The 21954-nt window shown below is 39.8% G+C and overlaps 1 protein-coding gene across 1 annotated transcript in view; it reads right to left on the bottom strand.

Annotated features, from left to right (window-relative positions):
• LOC126197262 (translation initiation factor IF-2, mitochondrial) overlaps positions 1–21954 on the bottom strand; it is a 103339-nt gene that overhangs the window by 51842 nt on the left and 29543 nt on the right. The window contains exon 9 of the mRNA XM_049934628.1: positions 266–470. Within this exon, the coding sequence (XP_049790585.1) occupies positions 266–470 (205 nt within the window). The remainder of the gene's footprint in view (positions 1–265; positions 471–21954) is intronic.

Raw genomic sequence — 21954 nt, 5'->3', positions numbered from 1 at the left:
TTTTCTTTAAATATCTGTTCCCTAGTGATTATCTTTTGAAGAAAGGTGAGAGTTAACTGAAATCTCATGTTTTACTAGTATAAAGAGTTGTCAAATTACAGTCACAGTGAGTTGTATCTCTGATAAATATTATCCGTGTGATGTGAAGCAATTGATACTCTACATCTTCTGTGACTTCATATTTGTAGAAGGCTTTAAGCAATTAGATATACCGACTAGAACTTTTGGTACAAATATTCAATGACACCATGAATAAAATATTTACCTCAGACTCAACTTCAAGAATTTCATCCCCAGCTGATGGAAGTTCCCTCCAGCCCAAGACTTCTACTGGTGCTGATGGTGGTGCTTCATGCACTGGCTTTCCCTGGTCATCAAACATAGCTCTTACTTTAGCCCATGCTGTACCAGCCACTAAAACTGTTCCCTTCCTCAAAGTTCCTCTCTTCACAATTGCTGTTGAAAGTTTTCTGTTGAATGTAAAGCAGATTAGAAACTAGCTTTCAAAACCTTTACCTTAAACTTATTTATGATACAAAGGTTCTCATCTTTCTGCACATAGTATATTTCAGATAAAATTCGGAGCTATGTACTGAAGTCCCTCCTGAGAGTTGTCAAGAGTCATGTTTTATATGGAATCCAACATCAACAGTAAATGTAATTTTTGTTCTCATTATACAAAAAATGCTGTACAAATTGTAATTTTACATGACCAATGGAGAGAGCAACTCAAATTAGCTTGGTGGAATAGTCTAAGCAATTGATGGTCAAGACCAAAATATATATAACACACACACACACACACACACACACACACACACACAGAGTGTCCCCCCTGAGAGTCATCACACACATTTTCTCTAGTGTTTCGGCAGATGGCTGCAATTTTGTTTTTGTAATGTATACCTGGATTCACCCCAAATAAATACTGCAACTGTTCATTATGTCTTTCGTATGACGCCCAGTGTCGAAAGAAAGTGTTGGTCTGTTTAGCATTATGAACAAATTTATTTTTAAATGGAATTTTACATGCCCATTTCACAGAGTGGTCCCAAATTAGACTAGTGACTTATTCATTTTACCAATATGTATTAACAGGGATTTTAAAATAAAAAGCAAAAACAGTACTCCAGCAGTGATTGGGAAATGCTGCTGCATGGCAGTAGCAGTCAGCATGGGCCAGCATGCTGATCAGTCGCTGCTGGATTACTGTTTATTCTTCGTGTTTTAGAACTGCTGTTAATAGATGCTGATAAAATGAACATCATACTAGACTAACCTGGGACTGGTCTACTGATTGGGTATGTGAAATTCTGCTTTAAAAAAATTTTTTTTTACATAAATGGAAAGAAATCAATGCTTTCCATCAACAATGGGCTTGTGATGAGTAATATTTGATTGGGCTGACTCCAGCTAGACTTTGCAAAAAAGATATCGCAAATATCTGTCCAAACACCAGAAGAAAAGAATCTCATTGCTCTTAGGTGGGCATCATAATGGGAAATACCATGAGCATACTGGACTGATTTCCTGTGAACATGTTTTCCAACTGAAAATACCTTTGGAAACAAGAGAACAATTACATGTGATAACTCTATGGAGGGCTTACCATACAAAAAGCAGAACTTGCCAAATGTCATGAGAAGCTTGATTAAAAGTATAGAAAAATTTAACTAAAACTATACATAATAAAATGTCACCTAATTTACATAATACACTATTTAAAACTGTTTTGTGTGATATTCACACACATACTTGTACATCTCTCCATGTCCGCTTGCTAACATTCAATGTAAATAGTATTTATCACCATAACTGCTAAGAACTGACAAAGTTGTTTGTGCACTGTTATACAATTATTAAATTTTATAATTTTTAACAGTGTTTTGTGCTGTTTGTGATGAGATAACGATTTAATAAACTTTTGAAAATGTCCGCTTGCCGTGTTTTTTTAGAGTTTTCTGTGTGTTGAAGTCGTTTAGAAAATTCATTCTCTAGTTTTCAGCTGATGTTTCTTATTGTTTCTGGTGAAATATTTCAGTAAAATTTTCATTCACTGTTTTAACTTTGTTGAGTGTTCCAGTGGCAGCTTGAATTTTTGGTTTTAGCTAGTACATTTTGTAAAGTTTTGCTGATGTTGGTATTAATTGTGGTTTAGTAGTTTAATAGAAGTTGTTGCTGTCTTACTAGAGAGATAATTTAGAGACTGCTATTGTCAGTCCTATAAATAGTTCTACTAGTGTAACTAACTTAGGTAACATAGGCATTTAGTTTTTTTCAGTAATTGAAAAATTTTACCATGGGTAAGAACTGTCGACGCTGTCATAGGTTTGTGAGTAGTGGGTTACGGTGTGGGATTTGTTCAAAGTATTTTATTGAGGGGAATGCAGTGGGGAAGCCAGTGGGCACTCTAGTGAGATCCTTTCCTGGGAATACAGAATCTGTAGTAGAAATAAGTTGATAGAGGAGCAGGAGAATAAGATCTGTGCCCTTCAGGTACAGTTTCAATACACAAAGGAGGAACTAGGTAAGTTGAGGGGGGCGAAGGGTGCTGGGGAATGGGAACTGGCAGTTGGCAAGAAGGCAGCTAAGAGGAAGAGGTATTCAGATAGTTGTACTTTGTGTATATGCAATAGGTTTGACCAACCGTTGGAGTTTAGTGGTCATAAGCATTGTGAAGCCTAGTGCAGGGTTGGCTCAGGTGACTGACAGCATAGGGGAGGTATGAAGGAATTTTACGAAAGAAGATCAGGTAGTGATAGTGGGTAGGAGCAGGGAATAGCCTTGATAGGGATGGGGAATATGACGTAGGTGATGACATGATAAAGATAGCTACTCAAACTGGTGGCAGTGATGTTCATTTCATGCAACTGTTTCAGTGTCATGATAGAATTCATCTTAATGAGGCTGTTACATGCATTAACATGGGGCTGGAAAATGGTTCAAATGGCTCTGAGCACTATGGGACTTAACATCTATGGTCATCAGTCCCCTAGAACTTAGAACTACTTAAACCTAACTAACCTAAGGACAGCACACAACACCCAGCCATCACGAGGCAGAGAAAATCCCTGACCCCGCCGGGAATCGAACCCGGGCGTGGGAAGCGAGAACGCTACCGCACGACCACGAGATGCGGGCTTAACATGGGGCTGGAGAAGGCACTGATGGCAGAGGGCGTGGGTCACATTGCAGTGGTGCCAGTTGAGTCTATCAGTAGATAGGGTTTCACTGGGCACGGTCGGCATTTCAATAGGTATGTGGAGGGGAGGCTGGCAAAGCTTATAGGTGACAATGTAGTGGGGTGGGGGGGGGGGGTCACTCATGGAAAAATTCCTGTAGCAGTTGGTGTTAGAGCTGCACCTTTTATTAGGCTGAAGTCAGTTGATATGTATACCTGCTTAAAGGAAGTCCTTATAACTAAGGAATCACCTTCAGAGGACATCATGTTTCCAAGTAGAGAAGGAATTAGCATATTTCATATAAATATAAGGGGTATTAGATATAAAGAAAGTGAACTGCTTCTACATCTACATCTACATCTACATCCATACTCCGAAAACCACCTGATGGTGTGTGGCGGAGGGTACCTTGGGTACCTCTATCGGTTCTCCCTTCTATTCCAGTCTTGTATTGTTCGTGGAAAGAAGGATTGTCAGTATCCCTCTGTGTGGGCTCTACTCTCTCTGATTTCATCCTCATGGTGTCTTCGCGAGATATATGTAGGAGGGAGCAATATACTACTTGACTCCTCGGTGAAGGTATGTTCTCGAAACTTCAACAAAAGCCCGTACCGAGCTACTGAGCGTCTCTCCTGCACAGTCTTCCACTGGAGTTTATCTATCATCTCCGTAATGCTTTCGCGATTACTAAATGATCCTGTAACAAAGCGCGCTGCTCTCCGTTGGATCTTCTCTATCTCTTCTATCAACCCTATCTGGTATGGATCCCATACTGCTGAGCAGTATTCAAGCAGTGGGCGAACAAGCCTACTGTATCCTACTTCCTTTGTTTTCGGATTGCATTTCCTTAGGATTCTTCCAATGAATTTCAGTCTGGCATCTGCTTTACCAGCGATCAACTTTATATGATCATTCCATTTTAAATCACTCCTAATGCGTACTCCCAGATATTTTATGGAATTAACTGCTACCAGTTGCTGACCTGCTATATTGTAGCTAAATGATAAGGGATCTTTCTCTCTATGTATTCGCAGCACATTACACTTGTCTACATTGAGATCCAATTGCCATTCCCTGCACCATGCGTCAATTCGCTGCAGATCCTCCTGCATTTCAGTACAATTTTCCACTGTTACAACCTCTCGATATACCACAGCATCATCCGCAAAAAGCCTCAGTGATCTTCTGATGTCATCTACAAGGTCATTTATGTATATTGTGATAGCAATGGTCCTACGACACTCCCCTGCGGCACACCTGAAATCACTCTTACTTCGGAAGACTTCTCTCCATTGAGAATGACATGCTGCGTTCTGTTATCTAGGAACTCTTCAATCCAATCACACAATTGGTTTGATAGTCCCTATGCTCTTACTTTGTTCATTAAATGACTGTGGGGAACTGTATCAAACGCCTTGCGGAAGTCAAGAAACACAGTATCTACCTGGGAACCCGTGTGTATGGCCCTCTGAGTCTCATGGACGAATAGCGCGAGCTGGGTTTCACACGATTGTCTTTTTCGAAACCCATGCTGATTCCTACAGAGTAGATTTCTAGTCTCCAGAAAAGTCATTATTCTCGAACATAATAAGTGTTCCAAAATTCTACAACTGATCGACGTTAGAGATATAGGTCTATAGTTCTGCACATCTGTTCGACGTCCCTTCTTGAAAACGGGGATGACCTGTGCCCTTTTCCAATCCTTTGGAACGCTACGCTCTTCTAGAGACCTACAGTACACCGCTGCAAGAAGGAGGGCAAGTTCCTTCGCGTACTCTGTGTAAAATCGAACTGGTACCCCATCAGGTCCAGCGGCCTTTCCTCTTTTGAGCGATTTTAATTGTTTCTCTATCCCCCTGTCGTCTATTTCAATATCTACCATTTTGTCATCTGTGCGACAATCTAGAGAAGGAACTACAGTGCAGTCTTCATCTGTGAAACAACTTTGGAAAAAGACATTTAGTATTTCAGCCTTTAGTCTGTCAGTCTCTGTTTAAGTACCATTTTGGTCACAGAGTGTCTGGACATTTTGTCTTGATCCACCTACCACTTTGACATAAGACCAAAATTTCTTAGGATTTTCTGCCAAATCAGTACATAGAACTTTACTTTCGAATTCATTGAACGCCTCTCGCATAGCCCTCCTCACACTACATTTCGCTTCGCGTAATTTTTGTTTGTCTGCAAGGCTTTGGCTGTGTTTATGTTTGCTGTGAAGTTCCCTTTGCTTCCGCAGCAGTTTTCTAACTCAGTTGTTGTACCATGGTGGCTCTTTTCCATCTCTTATGACCTTGCTTCGCACATACTCATCTAACACGTATTGTACGATGGTTTTGAACTTTGTCCACTGATCCTCAACACTATCTGTACTTGAGACAAAACTTTTGTGTTGAGCCGTCAGGTACTCTGAAATCTGTTTTTTATCACTTTTGCTAAACAGAAAAATCTTCCTACCTTTTTTAATATTTCTATATATGGCTGAAATCATCGATGCAATAACCGCTTTATGATCGCTGATTCCCTGCTTATGGATGTTGGCTCTGAAATTATTGGTATATCGGAGCACCACTTAAATAATTTGACAATTCAGAGGCTTCCTTTACCAGGATACAGATTAGATGGCTGTTTTTCAAAGAGTTCCTTTCGGGGTGGCAGAGTATCCATGTACATAAAAAACCAGCACAGACGTATCACGGCACTGCACCGAACAGATATCTAAATGTTGTGCACGAGCACTTGAATGTAATGAAACTAAACTTCTAATTGTTGTTGTTTGCACTAACTAACACTAAAAGCCTTTTTTACTCAAACAAATGTCACATGCAATTACAAACTTGTAGGAAAGTTAATCCAACGGCAATAAAGGATTTTTTTTAAAACTCGTCAAGGAACAAGAGTAGGAGGATGTTTATAATGCCGATAACATAGATGACAAATATAATGCTTTCCTTAACATATTTCTCATACTCTTTGAGAGTTGCTTTCCATTAGAACATTCTAAACAGGGTACCAGCAGTAAAAGGCAGCCTGGGTGGCTGACTCATGGGATAAAGATATCATGTAGAACAAAGTGGGAATTATATCAAAATGTTAGAATTAGTCACAACCAGGCTACAGTTGTCCATTACAAACAGTATTGTAAGGTGCTTAAAATGTTATTAGGAAGGCAGAGTGTATGTGGTGTGCAAATAGAGAATCTAATTCACAGGATAAAATTAAAACCATATGGTCAGTTGTGAAGGAAGCGTCTGGTCAGCAACACAAGGTCGATGATATAAAGTCATTTTGTAGTAAAAACATTTCTGTTACTGATAAATCAAATATATGTACAGTATTTAACGATTATTTTCTGAGCATTGCTGGAGAATTAAATAAAAATTTAGTTTTTACAGGGAATCATATAACTCTCTTGGAAAATGCCTTTTCGAGACTGATGTTTGAAATACTCCTCTGTGATACTGACAAGGGGGAGATTGAGTCAATAATTAAATCACTGAAGACTAAGTGACTCGCATGGATATGATGGAGTGACTAGTGGAATATTAAAGTACTGTGCTCCATATGTTAGGCCTGTACTTAGTCACATCTTTAATGGTCAGTTTCCTGAACGATTAAAGCACTCAGTAGAAAGGTCACTTTATAAAATGGGAGAGAGAGATAATGTACACAATTTTAGACCTATTTCTATGCCACCAGTGTTTGCTACAGTTATTGAATAGGCTGTGTATATAAGCATAGTTGATCATTTTATATCACATAATTTGCTAACGAATGTACAGTTTGGATTTTGACATTGTTTAACGACTGAAAATGCCACATTCTCTTCTCTCTATGATGTACTGGATGGTTTAAAGAAAAGGTTTCAAACACTAGGCATATTTTTTTTATTTAACTAAGGTGTTTGATTGTGTTGATCACAAAATATTGCTCCAGAAGTTGGACCATTACAGAATATGGGGGGAGTAGCTCACAACTGGCTCCCCTCTTACTTTAATAACAGACAGTGTTGAGAATGGCTGTGATGTGGGGTATGAGTGGAGTACGGTCAAATGGGGTGTGCCCCAGGGATCAGTGTTGGGGCCACTCCTGTTCCTCATTTATATATGACATGTCCTCTAGTATTATGGGTAACTCCAAAATATTTCTGTTTGCTGATGGCACTAGCTTGGTAGTAAAGGATGTTATGTGCAACACTGGCTTGGTTTCATGGCTTGTAAAAAATAAACTAATGCTAAACCACAGTAAGACTCAGTTTTTACAGTTTCTAACACATAATTCAACAAAACCCAATGTTTTAATTTCACAGGATGGGCACACGATTAGTGAAACTGAAAAGTTCAAATTTCTAGGTGTTCAGTAGACAGTAAACTGTCGTGGAACACCCATGTTCAGGACCTTGTTCGAAGACTTAATGCTGCCATTTTTACTATTCAAATGGCATCTGAAGTGAGTGATCGTTTGACACGAAAATTAGTCTACTTTGCCCCCCCCCCCTTTTTTTTTTTTTTTTTTTTTTTTGTTTTGCTTGTATTGTATGGTATTATATTTTGGGGTAACTCTTCCAATTTTAAAAGGATATTTTTGGCTCGGAAACGGGTGGTTCGGGCAATTAGTGGTGTTAAGATCACGAACCTCTTGTCGACCCCATTCACTACCCTGGGTATTTTGACACTGGTCTCTCAATATACATATTCTTTACTGCCGTTTCTTGTTAACAATATCAGCTCATTCCCAAGAATAAGCAGTATTCACTCAGTTAATGCTTGGCATAAATTGAACCTGGATTTGGATCAGACTTCCGTCACTCTTGTGCAGAAAGGTGTGCAGTTCACTGCTGCAACCATTTTCAATAAGCTACCACAAGAATTCAAACATCTTAGCAATAATCCACGTGCTTTCAAATCGAAATTGAAGAGTTTTCTCATGGGTCACTCCTTCTATTCTGTTGAGGAGTTTCTTGAAAAATTAAGCTGATTCTTACATTATATTGTTGACTGTGTTTACTGAAACTTATGGCTTGGCATTTTTGGGTTCACAAACATTTTATTATTATCTGTTATTGCTTTTATGTTGTAATTTCACATACTGACAAGTTCCATGACCTTGGAGATTTGCTCCTCAGTTTGGTCATACGGAATGTGAAGTGTAAATAAATACACCGATGGTGACCTCACCAACTGTGACAGAGGAAAGAACAGCTTGTTTCTAAATGGACTTAATAACCTTGAGCAGTAATACAAACTTATTCTTACATCTTACACTCTTAGTCAAAGAGTGATTTTATTGGAAAATGGAAAAAAATTGACTGATGTAATCCATTAGTACCAAATCACACCACTGCAAGCAGTAATGACAGTCTTAGTAGAGATGACTGCCTCGGGTAGCTCTCTGCTGTCTGAAGTGCCAAATAAGGTGACTCCATTTAAATCTCATGCTAAGGACAGTGTATAGTTTGGATCAGTGTGAACGAGTTTGCATATTTATTTCTTGCAGCAGCTTTTGTGTTAAATAAAGTTTCTAGTAAAAAGTAACTGTTGATACATCCATTTCAGTACATGAATTTAGTTCCGTTTTATGTGCTTGCAGATCTAGTGGTCTTAGGCTATAGTGAGAAGGTTGCAGAGCAAATTTTAGTGTTTCTTTATTCTCCTTGTTTATATTTTGCATAGATAAGAACCTTTCATATTTTGCATAAATACCATCCTCTGTAGCGCCAAAGTCGCTTTTCTTTTGTGGGAGTCTATACTTTCTTGGTTACTCCTGATTGCTTTGTTTGTATTTCTTGAGATTTTATTAAGTTTATTGTTATTTTATTTTTATGCAGTCCAATATGGATAGGGACTGTGCTAGAAGTGAGCAGACACAAGGAGAATTGGCTGCTGTCCATAAACAGTTGAAAAGTGCACTGGCCATGGTCGATAGGCTTCTTGTTATTGCTCAAAGCTGTGGTGACACTGGGGCACGAGCGACAAGAACTGTGACACCTTGATGCCACTGGAACCCCTTGGTGATCTGATTGTCACTGCATCTTCTGATGCACAACATCTGATCAGTCCATCTTCATTTGAATGTGAATGGCACACAATGGTGGGTTCATACATCACATCCAGTGTTGGTAATATTTCTGAGCCAGCATGGGATGCCTTCCCGTTGTGCCGGCGGCCAATTTTCCTGCCCAGTCTAGAAAAATTCAGTGGGTGGGATGATAGTACTTGAGAGCTCCAAACGTAGGCAGGTAATGCTGTTGGTATATTTGCTAGGGATCTCGTCCAAGATGTGGAGGAAGCCCTGCAGGCGGCTAGCAAGTGCAATCGGTGCAACTGGCTGTAAAATAGTCACATATGTAGGCATTAATGACGCCTGTGGTTCTATTTAGGTTCTGAGGCCATTCTCAGTTCATTTTAGCAGATGGCTGCATTAATGAAAGCAACTAGCATCACACACAGGGTTCAGGCGAATCTCACTATTTGTAGCACCCTACCTCAACCCAAGGTTGACGTCGGTCCTCTGGTTTGGGGTTCAGTGGTAGATCTAAGCAAGAGGCTCAGATGATCCTCTGATGGTACTGGATGTGAATTTCTCAACCTCCGTTACCGAGTGGAGAACCGTAAGGTTCCCCTTATTAGGTCAGTCGTGTACTACATCCAACAAGCGGCTACTAGGGTTCAGGAGTAAGTGCCTGCCAAAATCAAAGATACATAAGCCACAAATTCTCAGAGAATGCTTGGCCTTGTGGATCAGAAATAAAAAAGATTAATATGATATTAGTAACCTGCTGGAGTGCCAAGGAAAGGTCCCAGAATTAAAACTGCTTATTAAAGGTTATAATACACAGATAGTATTAGGAACAGAAAGTTGGTTGAAACCACAAGTGAATAGCAATGAAATCCTAAGTTCGTCCGGAGTATTTATCGTAAGGATAGCTTATTCACCAATGGCAGTGGCGTATTTCTTGCAGTAAAGAATTCAGTAACATCTAGTGAGGTCACCACGGCTTCTGAATGTGAATTAATCTGGGTGAAGTTAAGGATCAAAGGATGGTAATTGGATGCCTTCATAGCCCACCTGGGTCAGGAGCTGTAGTGGTAGAGCTTCAGAGAGAACTTCCAAAATATTGTTAATAACTTTCCTGATCATGCCATTGTAATAAGGGATGACTTGAACCTGTCAGATATAGATTGGAAGAGGCAGGCTATCAAAAATGGTGCCAGAAACATTATTCTGAATGTCTTGTGCAAAAATTATTTCAAGCACATAATTAGAGAACCAACTTGAGAAGGTGAAGTCTTGGAGCTCCTGGCAACAAATGGACATCAACTTATTGGATCAGTTAATGAAGCGGAAGGTGTCAATGATCATAAGGCTGTGGTAGCAAGTATGACTACTGGTATTACAAGGAATGTTAAGAAAGGAAGAAAAATATTTTTGCTTAGCAAGAGTGACAGGGTGTAAAGTGCGGAGTATCTGGGTAGTCAACATCAAATACTCAATGCCGAAGATGTAGATGCGTACAAAATTCAAAAGTATAATTCAATATGCCTTAGGCAATTATGTTCTGAGCAAGGTCTCAAGGGACCTACTGTGGTTAATAGGCGTGTTACAAAATTGCTACATAAACAAAGAGAGCTTCATCACAGATTCAAGAGGAGTCAAAATTAGCAGAGAAACAAAAGCTGAATGAAGCACAAATGACTGTAGGAGAGCAATGAGAGTAGTGTTCAATAACTTTGAATGTAAAACTTTCTAAACCGATCTGACACAACCCTAAAAGGTTTGATCTTACTTAGAATCAGTACAGGGTTCAAAATCATCTATTCAGTCACACATTGACTATACAGGCATTGAAATGGAAGATAACCAAAAGAAGATCAAAATACTGAATTCAGTCTTCTGAAACAGTTTCACCATGGAAGACCATAATACAGTCCCTCCTTTCAACTATCATATGAATCAAATATTGAGACAGCTGACTGTGGAATAGGAAAGCAACTACAGTCCATAAGTAGCGGAAAGGCATCAGGACAAGACGAGATATCTGTATGATTATACAAAGACTGTGAGAAAGAACTTTCTCCCCTTCTAGCAGCAGTTTATCATAATTTGCTGGAGCAAAAAAGGGTACCCAGAGACTGGAAAAAAGCACAGGTCATTCTCGTTTTCAAGAAGAGACACAGGACAGATGCACAATATTATATGCCTATATTGTTGACATCAATCTGTCATATAATTATGTTACATGTTTTATGATAAAAAATTATGATGTTTTAACAGAATAGAATTCTCCTCCATAAAAAATGGATTCCGCATATAAAGATCGTGTGAAACTCAGTTCGATCTGTTCCTCCATGAGATCCACAGCACTGTACACAATGGTGCTCAGGTCGATGCCAGGTTCCTCGACTTTCGACAAATATCTGACACTGTTCCACACTGCTGTTTAGTGAAAAAGATATGAGCTTACCGAGTATCTGACCACATTTATCACTGGATACAAGATTTCCTCGCAGACAGCACTCAACATATTACTCTTAATGGAACAAAATTGACAGATGTAAAGGTAATATCTGGAACACACCAAGGAAGTGTGATAGGACCATCACTGTTTACAATGTATATAAATGATCTAGTAGAAAGCATCGGAAGCACTTTAGGACTGTTAGCAGATGATGCAGTTATCTGTAAGAAAGTAGTAGTGCCAGAAGACAGAACCGCTTTGCAAAATAACCTACAGAGGATTGACAAACGCTGCAGGTTCTCACAGTTGACTCTGAAAGTAAATAAACACAACATATTGCGCATATACAGGGAAAAAAATCCACTACTGTCCAACTTAGCTATTGATGACAAACTGCTGGAAACAGTGTCTACCATTAAATATCTAGGAGTAATTATACAGAGCCACCTCAAAAAGAAATACCACATAAAACAAATATTAAGGAAAGCAGAGGCCAGACTGAGATTCACAGGAAGAACCTTAAGGAAATGTAACTCATCCATAAAGCAAGTGGCTTACAAGGCACTTGTTTGACCGATTCTTGAGTATCTAACCTTGGAAAATCCAGGATGGAATGTAACAATATTATGAAAAGGAAAGTTGCTACTCACCATACAGCAAAGATGCTGAGTCGCAGATATGCACAACAAAAAGACTGTCACAAATAAAGTTTTTGGCCAGTAAGACCTTCATCAAAAATAGACACCACACACACACACACACACACACACATGACTGCAGTCTCAGGCAACTGAAGGCACACTGCAAGCAGCAGCACCAGTGCACGATGGGAGGGTATATTTCGAGAGGGACCGCTCGTCACTGCAGATGCAACAACCACGGATGGCTAGGCTGTATGGAAGGGACTTCTTGGTATGGAATGGGCGGTAGTTGTTGAAGCGGAGGTATTGGGGATGGTTAGGAGATCTGATATGGACGGAGGTGCTGATGTTGTTGGGTTGAGTAGGACCAGGTGAAGCAAAAGTCAGAGAAGCTGTTGAGGTTCTGGAGGAATGTGGATAGGATGTCCTCACCTCGATCCAGATTGCAAAGATGTCATCAACGAATCTGAATCAGGTGAGGAGTTTAGGATTCTGGGTGTTTAGGAAGGATTCCTCCAGATGGCCCATGAAGAGGTTGGCATAGTATGGTGCCATGCTGGCGCCCATAGCCATACCCTGGATTTTTTTGTAGGTAATGTCTTTAAAGGAAAAGTAATTGTGGGTGAAGATATAGTTGGTCATGGTGACTAGGGAGGAGGTTGTTGGTTTGGAATTCATCAGGTACTGGTAAAGGTAGTGCGCAATAACGGTAAGGCCATGGGCATTAAGGATGTTAGTGTAAAGGGAGATGGTGCCAATAGTGATGAAGGGTACTGCGTGGTAAAGGGACAGGAAAAGTGGAGAGTCAGTGGAGGAAATGGTTGGTATCTTTTATATAGGAGGGTAGGCTCAGGGTAACAGGGTGAAGGTGTTAGTCTACGAGAGCCACAATGGGGTGTCCTGGGTGGTTGGGTTTATGGACTTCAGGAAGCACATAGAAGGTAGGAATGCTGGGAGTGGTAGGGGTGAGTACAGAGATGGGCTCCAGGCAGTCTTTTTTACTACTCTCCTTTTCCACTATCCCATCCCCCTCCCCACCTCTCTACTGCCCAACATCTAAATTCTGACTGCACACAGTTGCCCTCTCCTCTCTCTAACTCATCCCTGTGCACTCCCCAGCTGCACTTCACTGTCCACCACCTCTACCCTATTGTCCCTCCCTCCCTTCCACCCCAGCCTCCTCCTTACCCCAACCCATGCACTGGTGCTGCTGCTCGACATATGGCTTTAGTGGCCTGAGACTACAGTCTTGTGTATGTGAGTTGTGTTTGCATGAGTGTGTGGGTGTGTGTTGTCTATTTTTGATGAAGGCCTTACCAGCCAAAAGTTTTATTTGTGACAGTCTTTTTGTTGTGCCTATCTGCGACTCAGCATCTCTGCTATGCAATTCTGGAGTATTGTTCATCAATCTGGGACCCTTACCAGGTAGAACTGATAAAAGAGAGAGAGAGAGAGAGAGAGAGAGAGAGAGAGAGAGAGAGAGAGAGAGAGAGAGAGAGATCCAATGGAGATGGTACATTTTCTTATAGGATCATTTAGTCAGTGCGAGAGCATTACACAGATGCTCAACTAACTCCAGTGGCGGACAATGTGAGAGAGGTGTTGTGTATCACAGAGAAGTTTTCTTTCGAAATTTCGAGAGAGTACTTTCTGGGAAGAGTTGGACAACATATAACATCCCTCCCCCACATACAACGAGAAAATTCGAGAAATTAGAGCTGGTACAGATATTAATGATCACTCTTCCCCTGTGCCATTCGTGGGTGGAACATGGAAGGGGGGGAACAGTTAATGGCACCAAAAGTACCCTCCATCCCACACTGTCAAGTGGCTTGCAGTATACTGATGTAGATGCAGACACTCAGTAACCCACAAAAAGTCTTCAGGTCAATTGCTTGTGGTTGATTATGTTGTAGAATAAAAGAGGCAAAGCTGTAACAGACCTACAAAAATGATCTGGATGCATCTCGTGAGCTGGGTGTTGTGTGTACAGTTGTCTGGTGTGTATTAAGAAAATATTTGCATCTCAACACACTCAAAGTAACAATGGTGTGTGAACTAAGAGACAACAATAGGCTTGTTCATCCAAATTTTTGTAGAGAAATGTTACATCAACAGAACAAAGATGAAGATTTCATTGGAAACGTTATCTTTACTGATGAGCCAATTTGTTACTTAACCCTTTCCACTCCCATGACACGTGGCACTAGACACTGTAAATTTTGTTTTCCACCACAATGTTGAGCCTCATTCGACATTATTTTTCTTAGTTCTCTCATGTTCCATTCTCAAATCTAACAGTACTAGGCATCTATGATGAATATTATTATCATCTAGGGAAACCTGTGTTAACTTTGTGTCAAGCTGTGCAGAGAGAAAGGTTGTAATCATCATGTTCCAGTTAGTAGGCCTGAAATGGCTAGTTCTTCATGAACTTTCTGGGGAAGAGAATGTACAGATCTTAGAGCAACCTCAAAGTGAAAATGAGAGCAAACACAATTGTGAAGATGACAGTGATTCATTTGGAAACAATTCAAATGGAAATGACTATGAAAACAGCTCTCTATCCTATTTCAAAAAATATTACAGGATCAAAAGTGTTGGATGATAATGTTAATGTAAGTATATTTGAATGAAAGTGCACATTTTGTTTTAATGTATACCCTAATTTTTAATCCATTACCTCACTGTTTCCACAGAGACTTGTACTATTCTCTGTTGCTCGCCATTCAGGCTGTGGCTATTTAAATAAGAATGCACAGAGATGGCTGTGTCTGCATAACGGAGTGGAAAAGTTTAAGCAATAAAGTTAATCAACACAATCATGGGAAAAATTTAAAAACATTTCTTAATAAAAATTTTTAACAGTCAAGATCACAGGTAAAAAACATTAAGTGATGACTACTTCAGCTGATTATACAGTCATCTTCAGATCTGAAATAATAACAGAAAATTGCTGTAACATAAGGTACAAGAAGGGATTACAGAATCCTTAATGATACAGGGAAGAAGTTAAATATCTACCAATTATAAAAACATGCATAACATCTGCTTGTAAAATGAGCCTAAGACACAATTACATTACAGTGGATGCTCTTGCAAGAGCCAGATCTCATGAAATAATGGCATATACCACTGAGATAAAACATTAGGTCTACAAGACCTAAGAAGTAAATATATGACATCAATACACAATAGAACATACGACTGCATACACCAAGCCAAAAATCAACCAAAACATTATGAACAGAAATGCTAGTGTGTCCAGTAGTATGTGGTCCCATTTAGACTAAGCGTCTAAGCATGCTTTTGCAGGCCCACAAGTAAGACAGAATTTTTATTTTTATTTTTGTGAAATATTAGATCACTTGTCTCCATCCACAGCGGATACTGCCTTGCTGATGGCACCTTATGTGCTGGATAGGGAGGCTGATGAGCTCTGAAGAAGCTGGGGGCTATGCTAGCTGTAACATAGCTACTGCAAGGTCACACAAGCCGGAATGGTACCAGCAGAGGGTCCCAGCAGAGGTGTCAGACAAAGCCCGTCCCACACTGTAGGATAGGTGGGGCTCTATAAACTAGGCTGTCAACCCTACTAGTGGAGCTCACTCCAAAATGAAAGCCTAGTCCTCCAGGTTGAGAGTTGAGTGCATGGTCAATGTCCCTGCCTTGTAAAAACCTATCATTACAAGTAATTTCACACGGAATGCTGACTTTCTTTATGAAGATGAATTGCACCAAGGAACATGAATATGGATATACCGATGCTCAAAAATTTGGAGCACGAAATGTGCATACACTGCTGTAGATAGGTGCTACAAATAGCATTGTGGAAGAGACACTAAGGTATGGTAAGGTAGTTGCTCCACTTCAGGAAATCAGGTGGAATGGAAGAGATGAGATTCACAACAGTAAATTTTTGATACATTATCCAGCAAAACATAAAAAACAAGGGGGAGCATGAAGTTGGATTTATGGTCTTCAATGGTATCAGCAGATGTGTTATAGCTTTCACCCCACATGGTTTCTATGATCTGCTACATGAGGTTTGTGATAAAATACCTAGATATGATTAAAAAATAGTTCTTAGTGACTAGCATGCCAAACGGGCAAAGAAAAGGCTTTCAGAAGCATGCTTGGTATGGAAAATCTGCATAATGAAACTACAGTGAAACCTCTTCATAACGTTCCTCCATATAATGTTTTCCTCTATATTACGTCCGTTTTTTTTTCGGTCCCGACTAAAAGCCCATATAAACAATGTTAAATTTTCCTCTTTACTGCGTTCCCTCTATATTACAGTTTCCTCCATGTAACACTCATATTTTTGGAACCCTGGTCAATTATTTCCCTCTTTATAACGTTTAAGTGACTGGATGTAGACACATCGTTTTCCGTTATGTGGTTTCACAGTTTGCACTGGCTCGGAAAGCCCGCGCTCAGCGTATTTCATATGTCAGCGGCAAAACCCGGTCACGTGACATGTGACGCACATTCTGCTTGCGATCTTTTTGGCGCCATTTCAGTTGAAGCTTTGTATTAGTACTTAGTAGCGTGTTGTGTGAGCTGAGCAGCAAACAGTTCGTGTGCCTAGTAAGTGTGTGTCTTCGATATAATATTTTTTTTAAAAGCTTTCATCAGTGGACATGGGTGAAAAGCGGAAGAATATTTCTCTGGAAGACAAGGTTTCTATTATTAAAAAAGTGGAGGCATCTCCTGGCGTGAGTCACGTGGAGCTAGCGAAGCAATTGGGACTGGCCCCTTCAACACTCAACACTATTATGAAAAACAGATCGTCGATAATGGAAGGGTTTGAGAATTGTGGAAATTTGAAACGTACGCGTTTGAAACAATCGACTTACAACGAAATGGAGGAAGTTTTATTAACTTGGTTTCAGCAAGCACGTGCTGCAAACATTCCTATAAACGGAACTATTTTGAAGGAGAAGGTGCTTCAAATATCACTTCAGTTAGGAATGGACAATTTTAAGGCATCCATCCAATGGATGGATTGATAAATTTCGACAGCATCATGGTGTTGTGTACAAATCAGAATGTGGAGAAAGTAAAAGTGTGGACGAACCAACTGTAGCTCAGTGGATACAGACTCTCCCTAATCTGATACAGGGCTACAAACTGCGTGACATTTATAACGCTGACGAAACCGGCATGTTTTTCAATTTAATGCCGGATAAGACATTTACTTTTCGTGGGGAAAATTGCCATGGCGGTAAGAAGAGCAAGGAACATCTTACCGTTTTGTTGTGTACAAACGCTGATGGCAGTGAAAAACTGAAACCTTTGTTTATCGGGAAGCCAAAAAATCTGAGGTGCTTCAAAAACATTTCCACGTTTCCATGCAAATATACAAACAATGCCAAGGCATGGATGACGAGTGAAATATTTTTACGTTTTCTAAGAGAATTTGACGCCAAAATGGGGAGTGCTGCAAGAAAAGTGCTGCTGTTTGTGGATAGATGTGCGGCACATCCACCAGACGTACCCTTTCTGAGAAATGTTAAAGTAATTTTCCTGCCACTCAGCTGCACCAGCCGTCTGCAACCTTTGGACTTGGGCATAATACACACCCTTAAGGTTAAATATAGGACAGCCCTTGTAAAAAAGGCCTTGAATTTGATGGACCAAAGAAAACCGGGAAGCCAGCAAAGCTCACAACTGAAACTGAACATTTTACAGGCAATAAATTTAATTATGTACTCGTGGAGGGAAGTAAGTGCTGAAACTATTAAAAACTGTTTCACAAAAGCGGGATTCTGTGATAATGAGATGGCAGCTCCTGTGGAAGAAGTTGCAAGTGATTTGCAAGAGTTTCACCAATTAATAGGCGGTGATTCTGTCACTTTTGAGGACTTTGTGGCTGTGGATGACAACGTGGCAACCACAGGAGTACAAAGTATTGAGGAGCTGACTGCAGAGAGAAGCTTGTAGAGTAATAGTGGTAGTGAAAGTGACAGTGACAAGGAAGATGACCCTGTGCCCTCATATACTAAGGCAGCTGAAGCCTTTGAAACATTCAGGAGGTACATGATGGCCCATAGACTTGAGGACAGAATAGTAGTTCAACTTGCTCATTTGGAGCAAGAAATGATTGCCATAGAGTCTAGGAGAAACAGGAAACAAGCAAGCCTGCTTGAATATTTTAAAAAATCATAGGTATGTTATTTTCAGATTGCTTAGGTTCCTAGAGTTTTGTGCAAATTTAAGTTCCATTTGATAATTTAATTATTGAAGTAATTTTTTTGTAACTAATTCTTTTTTAATATGTCCCATTTACTGTGTTTTTATGTAATATGTTCAGTATATCATAAACAAAATTTGGCTCATATTCTATAATTGGGTCAACTGAAGAATGGGATACCACCTGTCAGCTTTGGAGAATGATGTCAATCTTAAGAATCTGTTATAACTTTTTATTGTACAAACTGATCCATTTACTTTCACCCATCCACCTACCGAGCCCCATGTTTTAATTAAAAAAACTAATTAGTTGATACATTGATCATTTGCAATGAATATCATATGTTGTGAAAATTTAAAACATCATCTATGGCACCATTTGTCAAAGCTGATTAGTGGTATCCTGATCTTCAGTAATGACCTATAATTATTATTTGGAAGCCTTTCTCTTTATAGTGTTTTCCTCTATACAGTGTTCAGAATTTGTGGTCCCTTGAAAAACGTTATATAGAGGTTTCACTGTAGTAATAATGGTGTGAGGGTTGCCCAATTTGAATAAGTAAGTACCTGCCAGGCACTTAAGTGTGATTTGCAAAGGATCCATGTAGATGTAGATTTTCCCCAAGGAAAAATATCTATAAAGGGATCTGGAAAATATTATGATCAAATGTAGCAAAACCAAATAGACAATATATTGGTATTGAAGAAGTGAGCATCTGATACAGGAACTGTGCGCACTTTTCTATGAGTTAATTCCGATTCTGACCATTATCTAATAAAATGGCTCTGAGCACTATGGGACTTAACATCTATGGTCATGAGTCCCCTAGAACTTAGAACTACTTAAACCTAACTAACCTAAGGACATCACACAACACCCAGTCACATTATCTAATAGAAGCCAAAATTATGCAGAAACTTGTGATGGCTGCCATAGAACGTAGTACCAGAGTAAAGAAATGGAAGATAGAATGGTTGTAAGATAGGTCTACTGCTCATGACTATCAGAACAGGCTGAGACAGGAGTTATAAACAAAAGATGGTGAAGACCATACAGACAAACAATGGAACTCTATTTAAAATTGCATTTTCACAACAGCACATGAAATACTGGAGGAAACAGGGACATCTGGAAATAAAGACTGGTACGATGATGAATTTAGACAGCCAGTGCAACAGAAAAAGAAGCAGGACTAAAGTGCTTACAGCAAAACACAAGATCAAAACCGTCATTACATAATGAAAAGAGAATAGAGACAGCACGGATATTAGGAAACAGGGAAAGGCATAACAAGAAAGATAGTGGAGATGAGAGTGCTACCAAAGAAGGTACTCAAGAAAATAGACTGAAAACAACATATAAGGACAAAGAGAGAAATTTGCTGACAAATAAACACAAATTGATAGGTAGCTACATAGGCACAAAGTAAATCCAGATGTGTGTGTATGCTGATGATGCAGCAACTATTAATAGAAGAAGAGTTCAACTAGAGAATAGTAGGTGAACTATACAAAGCCACATTGCCTAGAGGTGTTGCTGTTAATGAAATGAAGACTAAGTACATGATTTCACCAGGAAGGCAGTAGGTTTCAATTTTGAACATGTGTGTAACTTTGAATGTCTCGAATATAATGTTAACTGGACAAACTGTAAATCAACTGAAATAAAAGGGTGCATATTAAGTGGTAATAGATGATTCCATACATTTAGGAAATTGTTGGCCTCTAGGTCATTAAATAGACAGCTGAATCTGCAAATTTGTAAGGTCATGATCAGGCCAGTAGTAAACTAGGGATGTGACATGTGGACACTAACCAGTACTGAAGAGCAGCAGCTCAAGATATCTGAACAACAGTGTTCTGTGCAAGATCTGCAAGTAGCTCAGGATAACAACAGTTTCTAGAGATCTAGAATGAACATTGGCCTGGATCGCCTCACACAAGGAGCTGACATTCTAAGAATAATAAAACATAAGAGGATACGCTGGCTTGGACATGTCCTTAGGACGGATACTGGAAAGACAACTAAAAACGTTTTTGAATGGAAGAAGACAGAGAGGAAGGCCACGAAAGTGGTGGATAGACAATGTGGAAGATGATACAAAATCTCTAAGAGTCAGAGGATGGCAGAAAACTGTACAGAAGAGGGCAGAAGGGAAGAAACTTGTTGAAGAGGCTAAGACCCGTGAAAGGTTGTTATGCCACGAGAAGAAGAAAAGAAGAAGATCGCTTGTCTCCATGCTGCCTATGTCAGGAATTAACAACAACTCTAGTACTTTAAGCAGTGAAAATATGCAAAGAATTTTGGAACACTGTTGTGACAACCCAAAAGTTAATACCTTTTGAGCACTGAGCAAGAGCAAAGTTTGTGGTCTTTTCTTTTTCCAAGAGAAAACAGTCCATGGAATAGTGTACTTAGAAATTCTGAAAAACTTGTAATCCAGCTGAGTGACAAGGCTGACCAAGAAGGCAGCTTAAATTTCATGGAAGATGGCAAACTGTAGCGCTACTTCACTGATCTCCACGATTTCATCACAACTGACCACTTTCCAGATAAATGGTCTAGATGATGTGTACCAGTTGCATCACCCCAACATTCACATAACACTAGAATGCTGCATCCATGTGGATCACTACTATCTATGCAATATAGCACCATTCGCTTTCAGTGTGCACGCACATCCCTAATGCGACCAAACAGGTGTGTGCCCCATTAAATGTGGCTAAGGAAACATGGTGGTTAGCTATATCGCAATGCAGCATGAGCCTTTGCACACTGCAACTTTGCAGCCTATGGGCATCTGAGCGGCTTGCAAAGCTGCTCAAATGGCTGTGTCATTAGGCAAGGTACTGTCAGTCATCTTCTGCAACATCCACCACAATGTGCAAAGCGTATTCGTCCTCTCTCAGACATACCGTAGCCAAGTGGACTCCATGCAATTGGGCACATCTTTGCAGTGCTCTATCTGACACCTCCAGATTTTTTCTTGAGGGGATTCACCAATGATTTCATGTGTCTGTCACCCTTACTCGCATCTCTAGCACAGCTCAGAGCAAGAATCCATGATGCAACTGAATAAGTCACATCTGACATGCAACATCAAATTTGGCAAGAAATCGACTTCGGATGGGATGTGTGCCACATATCCAAGCGAAATCACTTTCAATGTGTTTAACTACAAAGCGAACACTTTATACAGTTTATTAAAAAATGACACCAATACTAGTTTTCAAGTAGTATGAATATGTTTACATGAATTTCCAAAGTTGTAAAGCCCTCCTACAACCACCCAGTATTTGACAGTACACTGTTGTGGTTTAGTGAGAGGCAAACATTTTGTGTCTGCTGTTTACATGTTTGCAAACCACGGTCGGTATCACTCCTTACTTATTTTTCCATAACAATAACGAAAACATTTCCAAGATACCTTGTCACACATTAAAGGCCGAGCTTTGCCGCCAAAGTACTGACTTTCAG

Source organism: Schistocerca nitens, chromosome 1 (genome assembly GCF_023898315.1).
Source record: "Schistocerca nitens isolate TAMUIC-IGC-003100 chromosome 1, iqSchNite1.1, whole genome shotgun sequence".
Taxonomy (NCBI): Eukaryota; Metazoa; Arthropoda; class Insecta; order Orthoptera; family Acrididae; genus Schistocerca; species Schistocerca nitens.
Note: the sequence above shows the minus strand (reverse complement) of the source record. Positions and strands in the feature narration are given on the sequence as shown.